The sequence below is a fragment of the Cetorhinus maximus genome, chromosome 7, assembly GCF_964194155.1.
Source record: "Cetorhinus maximus chromosome 7, sCetMax3.hap1.1, whole genome shotgun sequence".
Taxonomy (NCBI): domain Eukaryota; kingdom Metazoa; phylum Chordata; class Chondrichthyes; order Lamniformes; family Cetorhinidae; genus Cetorhinus; species Cetorhinus maximus.
Genome location: NC_135885.1, coordinates 17751860 through 17775143, shown reverse-complemented (window position 1 = coordinate 17775143; position 23284 = coordinate 17751860). Strand labels below are relative to the sequence as shown.

At 43.1% G+C, this 23284-nt stretch overlaps 2 protein-coding genes across 2 annotated transcripts in view; both read left to right on the top strand.

Annotated features, from left to right (window-relative positions):
* Positions 1-23284, top strand: part of LOC144682622 (PI-PLC X domain-containing protein 1-like) — a 705325-nt gene that overhangs the window by 268057 nt on the left and 413984 nt on the right. The window lies entirely within an intron of this gene.
* On the top strand, positions 6460-9005 carry chst7 (carbohydrate (N-acetylglucosamine 6-O) sulfotransferase 7). The gene has a single exon (XM_078545123.1). The coding sequence runs from the start codon at positions 6460-6462 to the stop codon at positions 7738-7740; it is 1281 nt and encodes a 426-aa protein (XP_078401249.1). The 3' UTR covers positions 7741-9005.

Here is a 23284-nt window from a genome sequence, read left to right as displayed (position 1 = left end):
CATGCTCATTCACCATATCTGTATTCAGGATTTTGTTGCAAAACACCTCTCCTCAGTCAAATAATGGCAGAATATATCCAACATTTTGCTCTGGTAAATTGCCCCTTTTACTGTAGTTCCTGCTTTTGCGTTCAGGTACACATACAAATAAAATAATAAAGAAATTCAAACATAGCCATCCACTCATAACATATCAAGCAATGCAAAGTTTTACTTATCATACTGGCATTTAAGGAAACTTAACTGGACTAGCCATAAAAATACTATGGCTACAAGAACAAGTCAAAAGCTGGGAATTCTGTGGTGAGTAACTCATCTCCTGATTTCCCAAAGCCTGGCCACCATCTATAAGGCACAAGTGAGGAGTGTAATGGAATACTACACAGTTGACTGGATGAATGCAGCTCCAACAACACTCAAGAAACATGACACCATCCAAAGCAAAGCAGCCCGCTTGATTGGCACCCCATCCACCCCCTTCACCATTCATTCCCTCCACCACCGGCACAGAGTAACAGCAGAGTCTAACATCTACAAGATGCATCACAGCAGCTCACCAAGCTCCCTCCAACAACACCGTCCAAACCCAAAACCTCTACCACCTCGAAGGACAAGGACAGCAGATGCATGGGAACACCACTATCCATAAGTTCCTCTCTACTCACATACCATCCTCACTTGGAATTATATTCACATTCTTATATGCCGTGAGTCAAAATCCTGGAACTCCCTCCCTAACAGCACTGTGGGTGTACCTACACCACATGGACTGCAACTCACCACCGCCTTCTCAAGGGCAATTAGGGATAGGCAATAAATGCTGGCCTTGCCTGTGACACTCACATCCCAAGAATAAATAAAAATAAGTCCCAGCAAGATTCAATACCTTTCATGAGAATGAGAGAAAAGTAATTGGAGAAAAAAAACTAGTGCTATTCGATGCTGTTGTTAAGGAAAATACAGTGACAGATGTCACTACAATCATCTGTGGTTACAGCAAACTATGACATGGAATAAGATTGTATGTACAGCAGCAGGTCTCTCAAACTGGTAGACCTACCAGGATGTGCTCTACATTTGATAATGAATATTTTTTGTTAATCAGTAAAATATTAACTTTTTAATTTGGCAGAATTACAGTCTACTATTACCATGGCTGAATGGCGGCACACTACCTCTGGGTGAGAAGCTTATGCCTCCAAGTCCTGTTCCAGACAAAATCTTTACTGAAGAGTAGACATCTCATGCACTGCTCCTCACTCAGGTGCAGGTAGAAGAACTGCTCCCTCAACACCTGAATGGATACAATCTTCTGCTAAGAGCCTTTTCTACCTTTTATTCCTTCGTCTTCCAGCAGCGCCTCCTGCTCTGTGTCATGTCTGCTCACTTTCCCGGTTTTGTCTAGTTCCAGAGGAATGCATGGTACTGCACCCAAACCTGGAAGCAAATGGTTTGTGCAGAATCCTTGAAGTCAGGACAAAGTTCTTCAACATGTGCCAGATCACTCCCTGTAGACTTTAACATCTTTAAAGGACTCAAGAAACTATCAAACACTTCTACAATTGCAGCAACCACCGGTAGAAATTAATCAGCAACTAACCTGTATGTAGTTGATGATCCTTTTAAATAGTACTGGTGCTGTGTCCCTCCTTGCTGCCAAATACATGTTCAGCTGTGCATGTTTAAGGCATTAACTGGAGCATTGAGTTTCAAAATGGCAGCGGTGGAGTCAAATCAGTGGTACGCCTGATTGATGTCACTATGTTGCTACTCTGCACATTTCTGGCAGGCACCACCTGTGCAAGTGCTAACACCTGGTCAAAATGAAGTCAAGTTTGCACCAAAACAGCATTCATAGTGCTGAAATACCAGGCGCTAAGGAGACAGATTTTGCAATCAAGATGCATAAGCATACCGCTATTGGAACAACAATTGTGAAAACTCTTGCAATTGCATTTTATCTGAGTTCACCTGACTTTGCAATCAGCAATCTCATTGTTTTAGTTTATTTTCTTGACCTGTTTGCAAATAATTTGCAAAGATAATGTGCTGGATTGATCTTTTAAACATGATTGTATCTATTTGCCTCAAATGGTAGTAACTGAAAAGATAGGGGTTATAAAAAAAAACATGCAGTAATAGCTGTAAATCAGGAAGTGGAGGGGAGAGAGGAACTTGGTGAAATTACAATCACTAGGGAAACGGTACTGAGCAAACTGATGGAGCTGCAGACTGACAAGTCTCCACGTCCAGATGGACTTCATTCCAGGGTCTTAAAAGAGGTGGCTAATGCGGTAGTAGATGCATTGGTGTTAATTTTCCAAACTTCCCTAGCTTCTGGAAAGGTTCCATCAGACCGGAAAGTAACAAATGTAACCCTTCTATTCAAGAAGGGAGGAAGGCAGAAAACAGGAAACTATAGCCCAGTCAGCTTGACGTCTGTCATGGAGAAGGTGTTAGAATCGATCATTAAGGAGGTTATAGCTGGGCACTTAGAGAAACTCAAGGTAATTGGGAAGAGTCAGCAGGGTTTTGTGAAAGGGAAATCATGCTTAACCAATTTATTAGATCTCTTTGAAGGAGTAACATGTGCTGTGGATAAAGGGGAGCCTGTAGACATATTGTACTTGGGTTTCCAAAAGACATTTGACAAGGTGCCACAGCAAGGGATAGAGGATTGGTTGGCCAGAAGAAAACAGGGTATGCATAAATGGGTCTTTGTCTGATTGACAGGATGTGACTAGTGGGGTCCTACAGGGTTCTGTGCTGGGGCCTCAGCTTTTTACAATTTACATCAATGACTTAGATGAGGGGAACAAAGGCATGGTAACTAAATTTGCAGATGACACAAAGGTAGGAAAGTATGTAGTGAAGAAGACATAAGAAGTTTGCAGGTGGATATAGATAAGTTGAGCGAATGGGCAAAAATCTGCCAGATGGAGTATAATGTGGGAAAATATGAAGTTGTTCACTTTGGCAGGAAGAATAAAAAGCAGAGTATTACTTAAAAAAAGAATGACTGCAGAATTCTGAGATGCAGAGGGATCTAGATGTCCTCCTGCATGAGTCACAAAAAGTTAGTATGGAGGGACAGCATGTAATCTAGAAGCCTAGTAGAATGCTATCCTTTATTACAAGAGGAATTGACCATAAAAGTAAAGATGTTATGCTTCAGTAATACAGGCCACTGGTGAGACATCACCTTGAATACTGTGTGCAGTTTTGGTCTTATTTAAGGTAGGATGTAAATGTGTCAGAGATGGTTCAGAGAAGGGGGTTGATACCTGGAATGAGCGGGTTGTCTTATGACGACAAGCTGGGCTTGTTTCTACTGGCGTTTAGAAGAGTGAGGGGTGACTTGATTGAAGTATACAAGATCTTGAATGGTCTCAACAAGGTGGACTTGGAAAGGATGTTTCCTCTTGTAGGTGAGTCCAGAACTAGGGGTGCACTGTTTTCAAATTAGGGGTTGCCCTTTTAGGACAGAGATGAGGAGAATTGTTTTCTCTCAGAGGGTTGTGCGACTTTGGAATCTTCTGCCTCAGAAGGCAGTGGTCACAAATTTTGTTTTAAGGCAGAGGTTCTTGTTAGGCAAGAGAATCAAAGGTTATCAGGGGTAGATGGGAATGTAGAACTCAAAACACAAACAGATCAGCCATGATCTTATTGAATGAAGGAGCAGGCTCGAGGGGTCTCCTATTTCGTATGTTTGTCTAAGTGACATGGCTCTAAAATAAATTTAGATTAAAGCTAAAGAGTAGGACACTGTTCTAATTTTAGCAAATCCAAGTCAATCTTTATAGATCTGTTAATAAGATGTAATAGACTTGTAAGATGGAGTTGAAAGCACACTTGATCTAAGAAGTTGTGATATGATGTAATGCCCATGTTTGTAAAGACTCATTAATTTCTAGTTGGATTGGAGTCACACGGCACTAAAAGTGAGCAGTAAAACAGTAACATAGGGGGGTAGATTTTCAACTCACTCAGCAAGCCAGGCAGCATTTGGGGAGAGAGAGAGAAAACAGAATTACCCTCTGTCCACGACCTTCCCATCAGGACAGTTCTCGTGAAAGGTCACTGACCTGAAACATTAACTCGTTTCTTTCTCTCTCTCTCCACAGACTCAGTCCGACCTGCTGAGTATTTCCGGCATCTTCTGGTTGTTAATTTCACTCTTCCAGCATCCGCAGTATCTCGCCTTTTGTTCAATTTACCGCCTGAGCATACAGCGGATGTTTCGCATCCACCGCCTCCAGTGACAGAAACGATCTGATTTTTCTTCCTTTACACAGAAATGGCACAGTTTCGGTCAGAAGCGGCTGATCAAAAACGCCCCAGCAGCAAAGTTGAAAATTTAGCTCGCTTCACGTTGGCAACCGCAGTGTCCCCCCCTTTTTTTTTGTTTTTGGTTCAAGCTGGTTTATTTTCAAAACAACTCAGTGCTACTAACCTCCAAGTAGCTTCCACACAAAAATGAGTGTCCCTTTTTTTTAATGCACATCTCACATTCTAACGCGTCCTAGATTAGGTCACTTTCGTCCTTTGCACCAGCACTGAACATGTAAATCGGGGGGGGGGGGGTGCTGACTGAGACCTGAACTCACTCCGAAGCGACGGAGGAGCAAGATTTCCACTTCTGCGGAGTCTCTGGCTTTGCTAATTCCGCACAAAAGGTGCCCGCAACACCATAAAAACTGCGTGAAACAAAAAGCATTTCACACCAACACTACATCTGGCGGGCAGATGCATGGTTAAAAGATGTGTGCACAAGACATGCATGGTTAAAATTAATCGGTCACTCTTTCATATGTATCTTTTTTTTTGACATTTCTCCAGGGCTGAGGAGCGCTACAATATATATCAGCTCCTGTCGGTCGGTTCCCTGCTCCGAAGGGATGGAATGATTATAGATAATCAGCTTCTTTCTTCTGTCAGCAAACACTAATCCCCGAGAAATAAAATGCAGAGAGAGAGGGCTGAGGAAATGTTGCTCTCGGTTTGAATCCACCATTGCACTTTAGCATTACAAGTCAATTTACATTTAAAATGATCTTTAATCGTTTGCAAATTAAATTGAAAGCCAGCGCGACCGCCTGGGAGATTTCATATCGGACCGCACTAAATTTTGTCGCCAAGTCATGAATCTTACAGAAATCCCTGCAACACATCCCCCCCCCCCCCCCCACCGTTGTTTAATCACATTGTTACCCGGGCGACCGGCTATTGGTTTGGAGTTTGCTCCTGTATTTGAAAAAAAATCAGCCCAGAACTTGATGCAGCGTTTGGAAACATTTTAGACCACAATCAACTGAACTTTCGTGCTTACTCAGTCTCAGTCACTCACTGTATTACACACACTCCCTCACACACTCAACCACACAGTCCCTCAAACTCCCCTCCACACACACTCCCTCAACATCTCTCCCTCACACACTCAACCACACAGTCCCTCAAACTCCCCTCCACACACAACCCTCTCAATCTCTCCCTCACACATACACACTCAGTCACACACACACACTCAGACTCCTCTCAACCTCTCTCCCTCATAGTCACTCGCACACACACGCACACACCTCTCCCTCACACACACTCTCCAGTCACCCACTCACACTTACTCCCTCAGTTTCTCTCCCTCACACACACGTCACACACTCACATTCCTCTCAATCTCTATTTCATTCTCACACACTCTCAGTCACACACTCTTCAAACACACACGCCTCAATCTCTATCCCCAACTCAGACACGCACTCTTCCATCACTCACACATTCCACACACACTCTTCTCAATCTGTCTCCCTCACACGCACACACAATCACTCACACACTGTCTCACACACATACTGCTCCAAATCTCTCTCTCTCCCCCTCATTCGCAGGCGCACCCAAATCATTGGCATACCCCCTGGCACCACACACTCCCTCAATCTGTTTCCCTCACTTACACGTTACTAACACCCACACTCCTTCAACCTCACGCATAAGATCCTCCCAACTGCGCACACCAGTTTACTCACACACACACTGTTCACACACACTCCTCTCAATCTCTGTCACACACACACACAAATCACTGACAACTTCATCACATACGCGCATTTCTTCTCGCAATCACTCCCCCTCCCCACCCACCCACACACCCCCACCACCTCACACACCCCTACATTGCTTTTTGTAGCGAAGTTCCTGGGCGGGTTCTCGTGTTGTATTTATTCGGGTGACAGCCGCCAGAATGAAATTTGGTTCCCCACATGACAAAAAAGCAGCTGGTTTGCCTGTAAGCTAATGTAAGCTCATCAGAGAGGGGCGCTCGCTCTCTCTCTCACACCCACCCACAGACCCCCAAAGACCCACACACAGGATGTAAAGCCAGACGGAGAAAAAGAGCAAAAAGGACATTTGGAAGGAGAGAGGGAAAGAAAGAAAAGAAAGGAGGCGAAAGCAGCAGATGCAATGAAGCTGCTCCACAGCAGATGTTTGCTGGTCATCGTTGGTTACTCGCTGTTGCTGTTGGCCGTTTCGTATTTCCTGGACTGTCACCATAATCTGCCCGAAGCACCAGCACCACCAGCCCCGCAGCAGCAGCCACTCTCCCCCGGGGAGTGCGCGGAGGCTTTGGCCCCGATGTCCTGGGAGGAATTGGAACTGGAAGCGGATTTCGGCGCGGGGGCCGGAACAGCGGCCGGAGGCCGGAGCGGCAAGCAGCACATCTACCTGCACGCCAGCTGGAGGACCGGCTCCTCGTTCGCCGGCGAGCTCTTCAACCAGCACCCGGCCGTCTTCTACCTGTACGAGCCCATGTGGCTGATGTGGCAGGCCCTGTACCCGGGCGACGCCGAGAGCCTGCAGGGGGCCGTGCGGGACATGCTGCGCTCGCTCTTCCGCTGCGACTTCTCGGTGCTGCGGCTGTACGCGGCGGCCGGCGCCCCGCTCACCACCCGCACCGTCTTCGGCTGGCGCAACAACAAGGTCATCTGCTCGGCGCCGCTGTGCGGCGGGGCCTACAGCAAGGAGCGGGTGGAGCTGGTGGAGGGCGGCGTCTGCGAACGGCAGTGCGCGCCCCGCGACATCCGGGAGCTGGAGGGCGAGTGCCGGCGGTACGACGTGATGGTGATCAAGGACGTGAGGGTGCTGGACGCCGGCGTCCTCTTCCCCCTCATGCGGGACCCCGCCCTCCGGCTGAAGGTGGTCCAGCTGGTCCGGGACCCGCGGGCCGTGCACAGCTCGCGCATGAAGTCCAAGCAGTCGCTGGTCCGGGAGAGCATCCAGGTGCTGAGGAGCCGGCTCAGCAAAGCCGACCGGGCCCAGGGCCTGGGGGTGGCCGGCCGGGCCCAGCGCGCCGACGCCTACGTCTCCCAGGCCCTGGAGGTGATCTGCCAGGGCTGGAGCAAGGACCAGGTGCTGGTCAGCAGGTCGCCGGCCTGGCTGAGGAGCCGCTACCTGACCCTCCGCTACGAGGACCTGGTGCTGGAGCCCCTGAGCGGCCTGCGGGCCCTCTACCGCTTCGCCAACATCACGGTCACGCCGGCCACCGAGCGCTACATGCTGAACATGACCCGCGGCGTCGGCTACTCGCCCGACCAGCCCTTCCTGATCTCCTCCAGGGACGCGAAGGAGGCGGTCAGCGCCTGGCGGAAGAGGCTGAGCCACTGGCAGGTCCGGCAGGTGGAGCACCGCTGCCAGGCGGCCATGAAAATGCTGGGCTACCCTCCCAACAGCGTGGACAACACGTAAAGAAACCCCCCCCACCACCTGTGCTGCTGTTTTAAAAACATTCAGAGACTGGACCAAGGTAAAACAAAACCTCATTCACTCAGTGGGAAACACGTGTAAAGCAGCAAAGGCTTCATCAAGCTGTGACTCAGCCGAAGTTTAAGGTTGCAAAAACAACAACAACAAAAAACTGCTTTGTGCTCTTGACCTGATGCGGTGATTGGATGCAAGTCATGGGCTTTCCTGGTTCCAAAGAGTTTAAAGAAGAGTTCGTGCTATCAGAACCCTCTTAACAACCTTTCACTTGTCCTCAAGCCCACCCCGAGTGCTGTCAGAGTGAGTCTAAGAGGTGCCCTTTTTTTTTTGGTTGAGAGGTTGCACTGGTTACATCATCTGCCTGTTCAGGTAGACCCCATGGCAATTTTTCCCCTCCCCAAAACAAAAAAAAGAACAGGGCATTCATTCTCCAGGAGAAACAAAAGCCAATACTGCCAATTGCTGGAAATCAGAAATTATTTAAAAAAAAAATAAACAGAAAATGCTGAAACGCACAGCAGGATCAGGCAGCATCTGTCAAGAGAGAAGCAGATTTAATGTCTCAGGTCTTCCGTCACAGTGTTCTCCTTGGCAATCTGGTCAACATTCAATTTTTGAATCTCACCCAAACAGATTAACTGGTCATTCATCTCGTTGCTGTTTGTGGGATCTTCCTGTGCATCTATTAACTGCCACATTTGAATACAAAATAACAATTGTCCTCAGGTGGATATAAAGATCTCACCGCACTGTTTAAAGAACAACACGGAGATCTCCAATATTTATCACTCCATCAATATCACTAAACAGATTACCAGGTCACTTACCTTCATTGATACCTGTCTGGCTTTGATGCCCATAAATTCGCTGCTGTGTTTCTCCACATTAGCTGTGAAGTGCTTTGGAATGTCCTGAGGTTGTGAAAGGTGTTACATAAATGGAAGTTCTATTTTACAATGACTGCACTTGGAAGAGCGATTCATTGTCTGCACTGAGGATGTGAAAGTGCTATATAAACCAAGTGCTTTAAGTTTCTGGTGTCAACATCATCATTCAAGTGGAGTGGTGGTAGGTGGCGTTTAGTGAACTTGATGACTTACAGAAAAATTAGTTTCAATGGTTAAAAAACCCTGGTTGATGTTAAACTGGTCGTTTACAGTGTTTGGCATTTCTCTTCCAATTTTCTCATTTTTTATGCCCTTGTCATCTAAAAACAACTATTTGATTAAAAATGTCAATAAAAAGAGATTAAAAATTAAAGTATTTTGCAACTTGCGCACTATATTTACTTCAGCTGAACACATAGAAGTACATTTGACATCACCAGTCTTCTTTGCAAATTCTACCATTTTTGTATATCTACCAGATTTATTATGAACATGCAATGTATGATCCCCATGCATCACAGTTGACAACCAGGGTGAGTAGAGGAAACATTCTTGTGTGATATTTGAGTTCAAATGCATTTCTTAAAGAGGCAGCATCTTTCCCCCACTCCCCCCTCCTTTGCTCACCCCATCTCATCATTGTATTTTGTATCATCTCCTTCATTGTTGTGTTGGACATGCCTTAGTGTACTATTTCACATTTCTTCACCAACTTTATGGTTTCTCTAAGTTTGCCCATTGATGTTGAATTATAGGTAATTTTTCTGTTGCAGTGCATTTGAGGATTGGGAATTGGTTTGAGGTTACCTAACCCTATTTTCCACAGCTGCAAATCAGGAGGTGAAAGGGAGAGAGGAGCTTGGTGAAATTAAAATCACTAGGGAAACAGTACTGCGTCAATTGATGGAACAAGTAGGCTGGCAAGTCTCCAGGTCCCGATAGATTACATCCTAGAGTCTTAAAGAGGTGGCTAATGAGGTAGTCGATGCCCTGGTGTTAATTTTCCAAAATTCGCTAGACTCTGGAAAGGTTCCATCAGACTGGAAGGTCGCAAATATAACCTCTCTATTCAAGAAGGGAGGGAGGCAGAAAATTATGGGCCAGTTAGCTTGACGTCTGTCATGGGAAAGTTGTTAGGATCAATGATTAAGGAGGTTATGGCTGGACACTGAGAAGAGCCCAAGGCAATCGGAAAGAGTCAGCATGGTTTTGTGAAAGGAAAATCATGTTTAACCAATTTATTGAAGTTTTTTGAACAAGTAACATGCACAGTGGATAAAGGGGAGCCTGGAGATGTACTGTATTTGGATTTCCAGAAGGCATTTAATATGGTGCCACATCAAAGATTATTTCGGAAAACAAAAGCGCATGGTTTAGGGGTAACATATTAGCATGGATAGAAGATTGGCTGGCTGGCAGAACTCAGAGTGTGCAGAAATGGGTCTTATTTGGATTGGCAGGATGTGACAAGTGGAACCCCACAGGGGTCTGTGCTGGGGCCTCAACTTTTTACAATTTACATCAACAACTCAGGTGAGGACATGGTAGCTAAATTTGCAGATGACACAAAGACATGTAGGAAAGTATGCTATGAAGATGACATGAGGAGGTTGCAGATGGATATAGATAGGTTGAATGAGTGGGCAAAGATCTGGCAAATGGAGTTTAATGTGGAAAAATGTGAAGTTCAATTTGGCAGGAAGAACAAAAAGCAGAGTATTACTTAAGTGGAGAACGGCTGCATAATTCTGAGGTGCAGCGGGATCTAGGTGTTCTAGTACATGAGTTACAAAAAGTTAGTATGAAGGTACAGAAAGTAATTAAGAAGGTTATCTTTGGAATACTGTCCTTTATTACAAGAGGGATTGAAGTTAAAAGTAAGGATATTTGCTTCAGTTATACAGGGCATTGGTGAGACTCCACCTCGAATACTGTGTGCAGTTTTGGTCTCCTTATTTAAGCAAGGATGTAAATACACTGGAGGAGGTTCAAAGGAGGTTTACCAGATTGATACCTGGAACGAGTGGGTTGTCTTATGAGGAAAGGTTAGACAGACTGGGCTTGTTTCCACTGGAGTTTAGAAGAGTGAGGGGTGATTTGATTGAAGTATACAAGAACCTGAACGGCCTTAACAAAGTGGACATCGAAAGGATGTTTCCTGTTGTGGGTGAGACCAGAATTAGGGGGCACTGTTTTAAAATTAGGAGTTGCCCTTTTAGGACAGAGATGAGGAGAAATTTTTTCTCGGAGAGGGTTGTGTGACTTTGGAACTCTCTGCCTCAGAAGGTGGTGGAGGCGGGGTCACTGAATATTTTTAAAGCAGAGGTAGATAGATTCTTGTTAGGCAAGGGAATCAAAGGTTATCGGGGTCAGAAACACAAGATGTTATTGAATGGTGGAGTAGGCTCGAGGGGCCGAATAATCTACTCCTGTTCCTATTTCTTATGTTCTTAGGATGGTTGTAATTAACGAAGCCTAAATCTAAGTTTAAGATAGCTGAAGCCCAGGTAGCTCAGATTAAGAGATAGAGTGGACCCAGTCCAATTCCCCATAAGGTAATTATTATTGATTTTTAGCATCAAATGTTGGAATGGATTATATTGTGTACTTATGGAGCTATCTACTGTTGCTTGTCACGAGCCTGCAATAAAGTGAAGATAAAAGCAAAATGCTGATGCTGGAAATCTGAAACAAAAACAGAAAATGCTGGAAAAACTCAGCAGGTCTAGCAGCATCTGTGGAGAGATGTTTCCTGGTTTTGCTGCAATAAAGCTGTTGCTTTAAAGCTTGGGGGAAATACCTGTTCGCTGGTGCATTCTCCATGACATTGCCTCTACCAATCAGAGTCCATTTGCCAATGAATCAGCACCATTCCCTTATGCTATATAAATTGTTGTTCCCTTTGAAATCTGGTATTTTTGAAATTTTGTCCTGATGAGTGCAAGATGGAAACCTTCAATAGCATGTCTATTTTCTCAGCAATACTAAATCTGTTGCTCTGGAATTCCCTCCCTAAACCTCTCCTCATCACCTCTTTCTGTTAATACCCGTCTTAAAACTTATCTCTTTGACCAAGCTTTTCTCTCCAGTTCTAATATCTACTTCTTTTGGGTCAGTGAAATTTTTATCTGATTATGCCCCTATGAAGCACCTTTAGAACATTTTACTACATTAAAGGTGCTGTATAAATGTCTTTTATTGTTGATCTCCTGAGACTTGCTTTTGATCATTTTATGGGGGTCAAAGAGGAATTTCCTAAATTTTTGCCCCTGAATTAGTTTAGTGTTTTGAAAATCTTTCATTTTGTTTTTCCCAGGAGATTGTATGAATACTAGTGGGAGGGAACTTTTGGAATGACAATGCTTTTTACGTCATGACCACTTTGGCAGGCTCGATGGACCACCTTGTCTTTTCCTATCTATCTTTTCATACATTTGCATGTAGTATTATAATAATGCTTTGGGCATTAGAAGACCATTGGCTCATCAAGCCAATTTTTCCAAACCTCCCTCAGTTGCCTTACAATGATTCAGAATTTATCGTAATTTTATGAATATAATACTCATATTTTCACCTAAAAATTGATCTATTAGTAAGTAGTTAAGATGCATATTATACATGGTAACAAATCAAAACAGCTTTCTCACAGCCAGTATTTATAAAATTTACAAAGAATCCCCCCTTAACCGTTTCATATTCTATGTTCAAAGCGAGAGCCGGCTGGTCAGCAAGTTTGTGTGGGAACGAATCATTTAGGTAATGACTTTAATTTTATACATTCATATTTCAATTAACAATTTATTTTGCCTTATTACTGTGTTTGATTTCAGGACAAGCACAAAAGAAAACATTAATGCATTTCTTTCTGGTATAGACACAGCCAGATTGACCATTTCGATGATGCATATTCTGCCAGAAATTTTTTTTAAAAGGCAAAAGATAAAATAAATAAGAGAAAGTGAAATATAGAGAGGGGAGGACAATTTTGGCGGAAAAGAATTGTGCAAAGGAAATTGCAGTGTTTCACATTTTTTGCTGTCTTTAAAGATGCAAAAGAGTTATATGTAATATGGGCTCAACCCTTTTAGTCTACTCAGGTTTTCTCACTAATTTTGTCAATAAAGGGTTACTTTGATGGCAGCTTTACAAAAGTCTAAGTGCACATTATACGTGGTTATAAGTGTTATGATCGGGAATGCAGTTTATCTAGCCCCACTACTCCACAGGTCACGTCATTATTGTAAATGTTTACTTCACTCTCCAAATGGCCAATTATTTACCTTTGCTACTGTTACACCAAGAATAAAAGAGACTTTAATCAGACTTCTTTCAATAAATGCAGAATGATTGATTTATTATAAAACAAAACTTCTTTTTTAAAACAAGCTGCAAGAGCTGGTTAACACACAATTTGTAATCTGGAAGTGTAACTAACTATCCTTTTTAAAATACCCCAGCACACATACACATACACACACAAACACAAAGGACAAACAAATGGGGTCTCTGCAGAGATTGGCATTTAAAGAAAAGCTTTACAAAAAGGATAAAGTTTGAAAGGTTTTGATGCCATCGATCTGGCACTCCTTCATGTGAAGATGGATTGCTAGTCTTAGTAGATGCCTGGAGGTTCTCACAAATGGAGCTTGAGCATAGAGGAAAATGGAGCTGGATCAATCCTTGGGATCTCCCTCTCATCTCCGCTTCTCGGATTTCCAAACACAGACAAGTTCCACTGAGATGAGGATTCCTAGCTGGATACTGATAACCACACAGTATTTCAGGCAAGGCAAGGAGAACGCAGGTTGGACAGCTTTCCCCTTCTCAATTCTTCCCACTGAGTTCAGTTCAAAACATAAAACTCCTCTTCATCAGGTGATTTCAAGTAAACCACCAGGGCCTTTGCCTTTAAAAAAGTTTTTTTTTAATAGTCATTATACCAGTTCAAATAGGCAAAAAGCTCTCTTCCTCAAGTGCATTGCTGGTCGTTTACCTGAAGTCATGTGATTTCTTGGAAACAGCCTGTTTGCTCACAGTACAAGATGAAATTATGATCTTTTAAAGGAAAAAGCCCAGGTCAGTTCCCAAGTGTCCAAATAATTCAATGTCCTTGCAAATTTTTAAAAAGAAAATACTGTTCTTGAAGATATGGTTTCCCAACAATAAGGCAGATTTGACTTTTCATCCATTAAGCCTAGGGGGGGTGTACTACATTTGGAAAATTACAGTAACAATCCTGTACCTCCTTTCCCAATGTTTTTCCATTTGCCTTTCAGCCATACATCACTCCAGCCTAGCACTTTGAAATCTGTCTCATGGGGCAGAAAATTACACTTGTTATACAGGCCTGTGCCCAACACACTGGAGCGTTAAATAAGGTGCGTTGATGTCAGCCGAGCTTGTTGATGTCAACGCGCGCTCTCGTGATAGGTCAGCGGGTGCGTGCCAGAGCCAGAAGCGCTTCTGCCGACAATTAAAAGGCCTATTAAGGCCATTAAGTTAACAATTGTACTGAAATTTTCACTGCCCATTCAACCTACCGGTTGGTGGGCAGGCAAAAAGGCCAAGCAGCCTTTACATTTTTTGGGGAACCTCATCCACGGGCGGGATGAGGTTTCCAAAAATCAAATACAAATAAAATAAAACTGTAACACTTGAATTAAAAACATGCCCCTTCTCATGTGACAGAGTCACATGAAGGGACATGTTTTGTGACATTTTTATTTTCTTTATTTTTTTTAAACAGCTCCGTGCCTCAGGGAGATTGAAGAGCTCTTTCTCGTGCTTGCGCGAATTGCGCACGGGGCTTGCTCGACCTCCTCCCCCCGCCCGCACAGGCAGCACTCAGTGCTGCCGCCCACGTTCCATGCTGGGGCGGGCACCAATTGGCCAGCCTGCGTAAAATCGGAGTGCAGAGCCAATCGCGAGTGGTGGTCGGCTTCCTGACTGCCCCTGCCAAGGGCCAAATCCTGCCCACGGCCACAGGTCTTGTGAAACAGTCCATTATGTGGGACTGCTTTTTCTGGAATTTTCCTGAAATCCATATGGATAACATCCACTGCCACACACTTATCCACTAAAGGTGTAAAACTGCCTCAAAAATTCAGTACATTGATCATACATGATCTGCTGGGTCTCTCCAATCCTCCCAGATGAAGTTTAATACTTCATCAAAGTCTCATTCGTTTTTCACAGAAACAAAGAAAGGTTCACAATTCTGTCAATTGAGGTGAAAATGTTAAGAACAAACCAGTAGACATTCCTGCTTTTAACTGCTACTTGGTGATACCTGTTAACAGGATATGTTTGTCCCACTCATCTGAAGCCATATTGCCTGTTAATATTTGACCCACATATGCAAAAATGGCTTCTTCAGTGAAATACTTAAGGAATTTGAAACTGTACCCCAGTATTAAATCAGTACCTTCAGGTGATTAAAAAAAACAATAATATTAATCTCAACCATCATCATGGTTTAGAGGTAAAGTCTCTTTCTGAGATGTATAAACTATAGAATAGGGAAATGCTGAGTTCAATTCTCAGTTCATTCTGAGTTAGTTGATCTAGGCCAAGGCAGGGATAGTATCATGAAATTTGAGAACAGAAAAATAGGCTATTCACCCTAGGAAATCTGCACTGAGGTTTTTCTCCATGAGTCACAAAGTCTAATCTATCCTCTCCTGTCCCCATACCCTTTAATTATCTTCTTTATCAAGCAACTACCTAAGTATCTTGTAAAAGCATTTATTACAGACTGCACTTCAACAATTGCTTATGGTGGAGAATTCCACATTCCTACTTCCTCTTTCATGCTTAATGTAATCTCCTGAATATATTTCTCTTGTTGACTTCTTGGCACCCCTTTATTTGAAGGCTACATTCATTACTTTCCATTCGATTGTGAAGTTACATGAGTCGAGTGAGGTTTGAAAGAAAATGGTGAGTATATTTATAATCTCCATCGTTAGCTCCACCAGCACCCTTGGATAGAAATTGTCAGAGTCTGAAGTCTTATTTATTTACCATCATTTTCCTAAACCTTGTGATATGAAGGATTTTCATTCAGCTTTTTGTTTTATGTTCCTCTCTCAATGTAGGCATCACTCTCTATCCCACCATCCACCTTTACAACAGGAACAAAGAGCTACAAAGTAAAGAAATTCAAATTTTCTCTTTTCTGAGACATCACTGCCACTTGAAAATTGCCTAACATCCTTCTGTATACTACTTCTCTTGATATTTAAAGAGTGCTTTGCTGTCATAATTTCAACTACATACCTCAAATGTTGCCACTTAGCATCTCATAAGTCTCTTGGCCTTTCTACATTTGATTTGTTCTCCCTAATCTGTTCCTTCCATGTACATTTCTTTATTGTATTTGCAGTTTCCTTCTCCCTAATGCCACAGGGAAGGGACAAACACATTTCTTGGTTTTGTATCTAGAAGCGTAGAATATCAATGCAAGGATGTAATGTTGAACTTGTACAAGATCATGGTTAGTTGGAGCACTGTGTGCAGTTTAGGGCATCCCATTACAAGAAGGATATAAAATCAATGGACAAAAAGTGAGGCATAGCTTCACTAGGTTCTCATCAGACCAGGAATGAAAGGTTACAAATTGTGAAGAGGCTTGGAAGTTATGGCTTTTTCACTAAGCTGGGTGTTAGGGGTAATCAAATAGAGGTCTCTCAGATTGTGAAGATAGATTGTTCCAGTGTTTGCCAAGAGGAACATATTTCAGGAGATCACATTAAGCATGAAAGAGGAAGTAGGAATGTGGAAATCTCTACCATAAGCAGTTGTTGAAGTGCAACAAAGTGGTGCAAGATATTTAGGTAGTTGCTTGAAAACGAAGATAATTAAAGGGTATTGGGACCAAACAGGAGGGGACAAATTAGACTTTCATGGAGAAAAACCCCAGTGCAGACTTCATAAGGTAAATAGCCTATTTTCCTGGTCTCAAATTTCATGATTCTACCCCTGCCTTGGCCTAGATCAACTGACTCAGAATGAACTGGGGATTGAACTTGGCATTTCCCTATTCTACAGTTTATACGTTTCAGAAAGAGGCTTAACCTCTAAACTATGATGATGGCTGAGATTCTAATTTTACATTATTATTGTTTTGCTTTTTTAAAATCACCAGAAGGTACCGATTTAATGTTGGGATACAGTTTCACATTCCTTAAGTGTTCCACCCAAATGGCCATTTTGTCATGGGTCGAACATCGACAGGCAATATGGCTTTGGGCAAGTGGGACAAACATATCCCATTACCAGGTCATCACCAAATAGCAATCAAAAGCAGGAATGTCTACTGGTTTGTTCTTTCTCAGCTTTCTTCCCAAACCACCACCCCAGCTAGGATCAACTAGCACGCACTAGAGATCAAATATCAGCCTGGCTTGATCCAAATAGCTTTCTTCCATCCTGGGGCTGTGCTTTTATCCAGTGGTCCATCCGAATGTCGTCTGATTAAAATTGAAAGTAAAACGTTACATTGACTAAGTCTGTTAACCATCTTTAGTATTAAATCAGGGAACACTGGCCTTGATTTTTTAAAATAAGAATTCCAAACAAGTCTCAGAGTGCATATATATATACATAAAATATATATAATATACACATATATATAATACATTATATATATTATGTGTATTTATATATGTGTGTATATATGTTTATATATATGTGTGTGTATATATATGTACGTGTGTATATATATGTATGTGTGTGTGTGTATAGATAATATATTCTGTATGTGTGTATATATATATGTGTCTATATATACGTGTCTCTATATACGTGTGTGTGTATATGTGTATATATATGTATATATGCGTGCATGTGTGTATATCGATATGTGTATATATGTGTGTGTATATATGTGTGTGTGAATATATACATGTGTGTGTATATATATGTGTATATATGTGTGTGTGAATATATATATATGTGTGTGTGTGTATATGTGTGTGTATGTATGTGTGTGTGTATATATATATATATATATATATAAGTGTGTATGACTATATAAAATATTCCAGAATCGATGAGTTTAATAGATTCAACTGTTGCAAAGAATTACATATGTTAGTTTTAAAACAATCTGCAGTAAGCAGTCTTGAAAGGATGGGGCAGATTTTCATCCCATTTTTGACTGGGAACAGGCTGGCTGCGCTCTGCAAACTGGAGCGTAAAGACCAATCCTGCAGCTCGTGCTCTGCAATTGCCATCTGGTCCTAGACTTCGGTGGTCAGAATGACTGGCTGAAACAAACAGGGGCCTAAATGTGATCCTATGACATCAATAGGACCCCTTTGCATTTCCATGTACTTTAGCAAGGTGTACGTTCAGTGTTGGACCCACCCAATATTGTATGGGTCAAACACGGGCATTTCTGGTGTTATTTAAAGGGACACCCAGGGGGCACTGCAAACAGTGAGGTCATTGGAACCTAGTTAGACAGTTGAAGGTGGTGTACTGATAGCTGTTTTCAGGTTAAAGTTGTGTTTTTGGAATTTCAACCAAAGGTGTTGCACTACAGGAAAATGGGAAAATTGGCCACTGCTTATGTCTGTAGGAAAAGGAGGAACAGGACCAACAATAGAAACTGCTAGGGGAGCTTTAGGGTAAAGCACGTGGCTGCAAAGAATCTAGGCAGGAGATGGGCTACTCACAGGCCTATTTATCCTGCTCATAGGTTCTACAGTGAGGAGCAGTGTATATAAGCTTCTCATGACAGACCATCATAGAAGTTAGTAGAATGGTATACTGTTACAGGAGTTACAATCCACTATCACAGCTGGATTCACCACATTCTCTGTGGCAATCAAGGTTACTGCAGCAACGAATTTTAGGCTTTACTAGACATGTATTTTCAGTCAGGCTGCATAAAGCATCTCATACTCCATTAGGAACTGTGCTGTTGGGAACCCTTGCAAGAGACATCTGTTACAGAAAGTTCCAAAAATGAGCCAAGAATTTAGTACACAGTAATTTTAAGAAATGCAGATTCACTTTGAAGACAATGGGATTCATGGGAAATCTCTCCATTAGTTGGAGTCATACCTAGGACAAAAGTAAGATGGCTGTGGTTGATGGAGGCCAATTATCTTAGCCCCAGGACATCGCTGCAAGAGTTCTTCACGCTAGTATCCTTGGCCCAACCATCTTCAGCTGCTTCATCAATGACCTTTCCTCCATCATAAGATTAAGTAAAGATGTAAATGCATTAGAATCAGTTCAGAGAAGGTTTACTAGACTAGTACCAGGAATGGCAGGTTGCCTTATGAGGAAAGGTTGAACAGGTTAGGCTTGTATCCACTGGAGTTTAGCAAATTAAGAGGTGACCTGATCGAAACCTTTAAGATCCTGAGGTATCTTGACAGAGTAGATGCAGAGAGGATGTTTCCTCTTGGGGGAGAATCAAGAACTAGGGGTCACAGTTTAAAAATAAGGGGCTGCTCACTTAAGACAGAGATGAGGAGAAATATTTTCTCTGAGGGTTGTGAGTTTTTGGAACTGTCTCCCTCAAAAGGCAGTGGAAGCAGGGTCTTTGAATATTTTTAAAGCAGAGCTAGATAGATTCTTGATTAACAAGGGGGTGAAAGGTTATCAAGGGTAGGCAGGAGGTTCCAATCCGATCAGCCGTGATCTTATTGAATGGCAAAGCAGACTTGAAGAGCCGGGTGGCCTACTCCTGCTCCTAGTTTGTACATTAGCTGATGAGTGCAGTGTTCAATACCATTCATGGAGCCTCAGATACTGAAGCAGTCTGTATCCATATGCAGCAACAGCTGGACAGCATTCAGGTTTGGTCTGATAAGTAACATTCGCATTACACAAGTGACAGGCAATGACCATCTCCGACAAAAGGGAATCTAACCATCTCCACATGATGTTCCATGGCATTACCATTACTGAAATGCCCACCAAAATCCTGGGGGTTATCATTGACCAGAAACTTAACTGGTCCAGCCATAAATACTGCGACTACAAGAGCAAGTCAGAGGCTGGGAATTCTGCAGCGAGTAACTCACCTTCCAACTCCCTAAAGTCTGTCCACCACCTGCAAGACGTAAGTCAGGAGTGTGATAGAAATAAAATAGGAGCAGGAGTAGGCCATTCGGCCCTTTAAGCCTGCTCCACCATTCATCATGATCATGGCTGATCATCCAACTCAATAGCTTTCTCTCCATATCCTTTGATCCTTTTCGCCCCAAGAACTATATCTAACTCCTTCTTGAAAACATACAATGTTTGGCCTCAACTACTTTCTGTGGTAGTGAATTCCACAGGCTCACCACTCTCTGGGTGAAGAAATTTCTCCTCATCTCAGTTCTAAATGGTTTACCGCGTATCCTTAGACTGTGACCCCTGGTTCTGGACTCACCCACCATTGGGAACATCTTTCCTGCATCTACCTTGTCCTGTTAGAATTTTATAGGTTTCTATGAGATCCCCCCTCATTCTTCTGAACTCCAGCGAATATAATCCTAACCAACTTAATCTCTCCTTATATGTCAGTCCCGCCATCCCAGGAATCAGTAAACCTTCACTACACTCTCTCTATAGCAAAAACATCCTTCCTCAGATAAGGAGACCAAAACTGCACACAATATTCCAGGTGTGGTCTCACCAAGGCCCTGTATAACTGCAGCAAGACATCCCATCCCTGCTCCTGTATGCGAATCCTCTGGCTATGAAGGCCAACATACCATTTGCCTTCTTTACCACCTGCTGCACCTGCATGCTTACCTTCAGCGACTGGTGTACGAGGACACCCACGTCTTGTTGCACATTCCCCTCTCTCAATTTATAGCCATTCAGATAATAATCTGCCTTCCTGTTTTTGCTACCAAAGTGGATAACCTCATATTTATCCACATTATACTGCATCTGCCATTCATTTGCCCACTCACTCAGCTTGTCCAAATCACACTGAAGCATCTCTGCATCCTCCTCACAGCTCACCCTCCCACCCAGCTTTGTGTCATCTGCAAATCTGGAGATTTTATATTTAGTTTCCTCATCTAAATCAGCAATATATATTGTGAATAACTGGGGCCCCAGCACCGATCCCTGCGCTACCCCACTAGTCACTGCCTGCCATTCGGAAAAAGACCTGTTTATTCCTGCTCTTTGTTTCCTGTCTGCCAACCAGTTTTCTATCCATTTCAATACACTACCCCCAATCCCATGCGCTTTAATTTTACATGCTAATCTCTTATGTGGGACTTTGTCGAAAGCCTTCTGAAAGTTCAAATAAACCACATCCACTGGGTCCCCCTCATCAACTCTACTAGTTACATCCTCGAAAAATTCCAGTAGATTTGTCAAGCATGATTTCCCTTTCGTAAATCCATGCTGACTCTGACTCCGCCACTGTTTTCCAAGTGCTCAGCTATTAAATCTTTTATAATGGACTCTAGAATTTTCCCCACTACCGGCATCAGGCTAACTGGTTTATAATTCCCTGTTTTCTCTCTACCTCCCTTTTTTAAATAATGGGGTTACATTAGCTACCGTCCAATCTGTAGGAACTGTTCCAGAGTCTATAGAATCTCGGAAGATGACCACCAATGCATCCACTATTTCTAGGGCCACTTCCTTAAGTACTCTGGGATGTAGATGATCAGACCCTGGGGGTTTGTCGGCCTTCAATCCCACCAACTTCCCCAACACAATTTCCCTACTAATACTGATTTCTTTCAGTTCCACCCGCTCACTAAACCCTGTGTTCCCCAACATTCCTGGTATGTCATTTATGTCCTCCTTTGTGAAGACAGCACCAAAGTACGTATTTAGTTGGTCATTTCTTTGTTCCCCATTATAAGTTCCCCTGTTTCTGACTGTAAGGGACCTACATTTATCTTCACCAATCTTTGATGGAATACTCTCCATTTGCCTTGATGAATGCAGCTCCAACAACACTCAAGAAGCTTGACAACATCCAGGGCAAAGCAGCCCGCTTGATCAGCACCCCATCCACCACCTTAAACAACTACTCCCTACACCACCAATGCGTAGTGGCAGCAGCGTGCCCAATGTACAAGATGCATTGCAACAACTTGCCAAGCCTCCTTTGACAGCACCTTCCAAGCCCACGACCTCTGCCACCCAGAAGGACATGGATTGCAGATGCGTGGGAACACCACCACCTGCAAGTTTCTACGAGCCACACGCCATCCTAACTTGGAACTATATCGGTATTCTTTCAGCATGGCTGGATCAAATACCTGGAACTTGTTTCCTAACAGCAGATGGACTGCAGCAAGAAGCGCAAGAGCAATTAGGAATGGGCAACTAATGCTGGTCTTGCCAGTGACACTCACATTCCATGAAAGAACAAAAGAAATATCAGCATTGCCTATATATCTGCAGGAAATCACACTCTCCACAATTGTGAGCTGTCAATCAATGCTACTAACTCATGGGAAACTTGCTTATGAGATTTAACTGAGGCCTGGCCATCAGAATTGTTCTGACCTCTTGCTACTGGCATTAGACGGGTGTCCCCATTGCCCTGCTTTCCACCTATCTAATTTGCAGCACACCTGAAAGGTGGTTGCTTTTTCCCTTCTCCATATCCCTTTTGTGCACAACACTCAATACTACACAATATTTGGATCTCAAAGTAACATTAGGTGATCATCCATTCCAGGGAGGTTCCCCAATCAGCAGTTGAAGTCTGTTGAAGGGCCTTGTTTTTTTCAAACAATGGTTTGTTATCTCATTGAGAAATCGAAATATTTCAAGATAGGAGAAATTGGAAACTCTCAGGGAGTTGGGGGAGAAAACCAAGGATAAGTCAGATAATTTCCATGTATGTGCTGTATCATCAGTTGCGTTAGATATTTTCCTCATAGATTCTGAAGAGAATGTGTTTTCAAGGGTGAGAAGAGATGTACAAAATTGTGAGGAGCCTGGATAGTGTGAATGGAAGGGCCTATTTACTATAGCAGAGAAGTCAGTGACTAAGGGACATAGACTTAAAGTGATTGGTAGAAAGGTTGGAGGGGAGATGAGGAAAAAGTTTTTCCTGTGAGGGTGTAGAGGAGATTTACCAGGGTGCTGCTGGGCTGGAGGGTCTGAGCTATGAGAAAAGATTGGATAGGCTAGGGTTGTTTTCCTTGGAGCAACGAAGGTTGAGAGTGACCTGATAGAGGTGTATAAGATTGAGGAGCATAGATAGGGTGGACGTGAAGGCACTTTTTCCATTAGTAGAGGGATCAATAACCTAGGGGCATAGATTTGAGGTAAGTGACAGAAGGCTAAGAGGGGAGTTGAGGAGAAATTTTTTCACCCAGAGTGTGGTGAGAGTCTGGAACTCACTGCCTGAAAGAGTGGTTGAGTCAGAAACTCTCGTAACATTTAAGAAGTATTTAGATATTCACTTGCATTGCTATTGCCTCCAAGGCTATGGGCCAAGAGCTGGAAAATGGGATTAGTGTAGTCAGACGTTTGTTGAGTGGCACAGACACAATGGGCTGAATGACCTCCTTCTATGTTGTAGGTGTCTATGAGCCTACTTAGCTGCTAGACTGGGTCTGCGGTAGGTGGTGAGGGAACCAACAAGAGGGCAAAACATACTTGACCTCACCCTCACCAACCTGCTTGCCACAGATGCATCTGTCCAT

Bases quoted from the DNA above. Each gene is read 5' to 3' on its own strand.
- chst7 (XM_078545123.1), top strand. From the start codon at position 6,460: ATGAAGCTGCTCCACAGCAGATGTTTGCTGGTCATCGTTGGTTACTCG.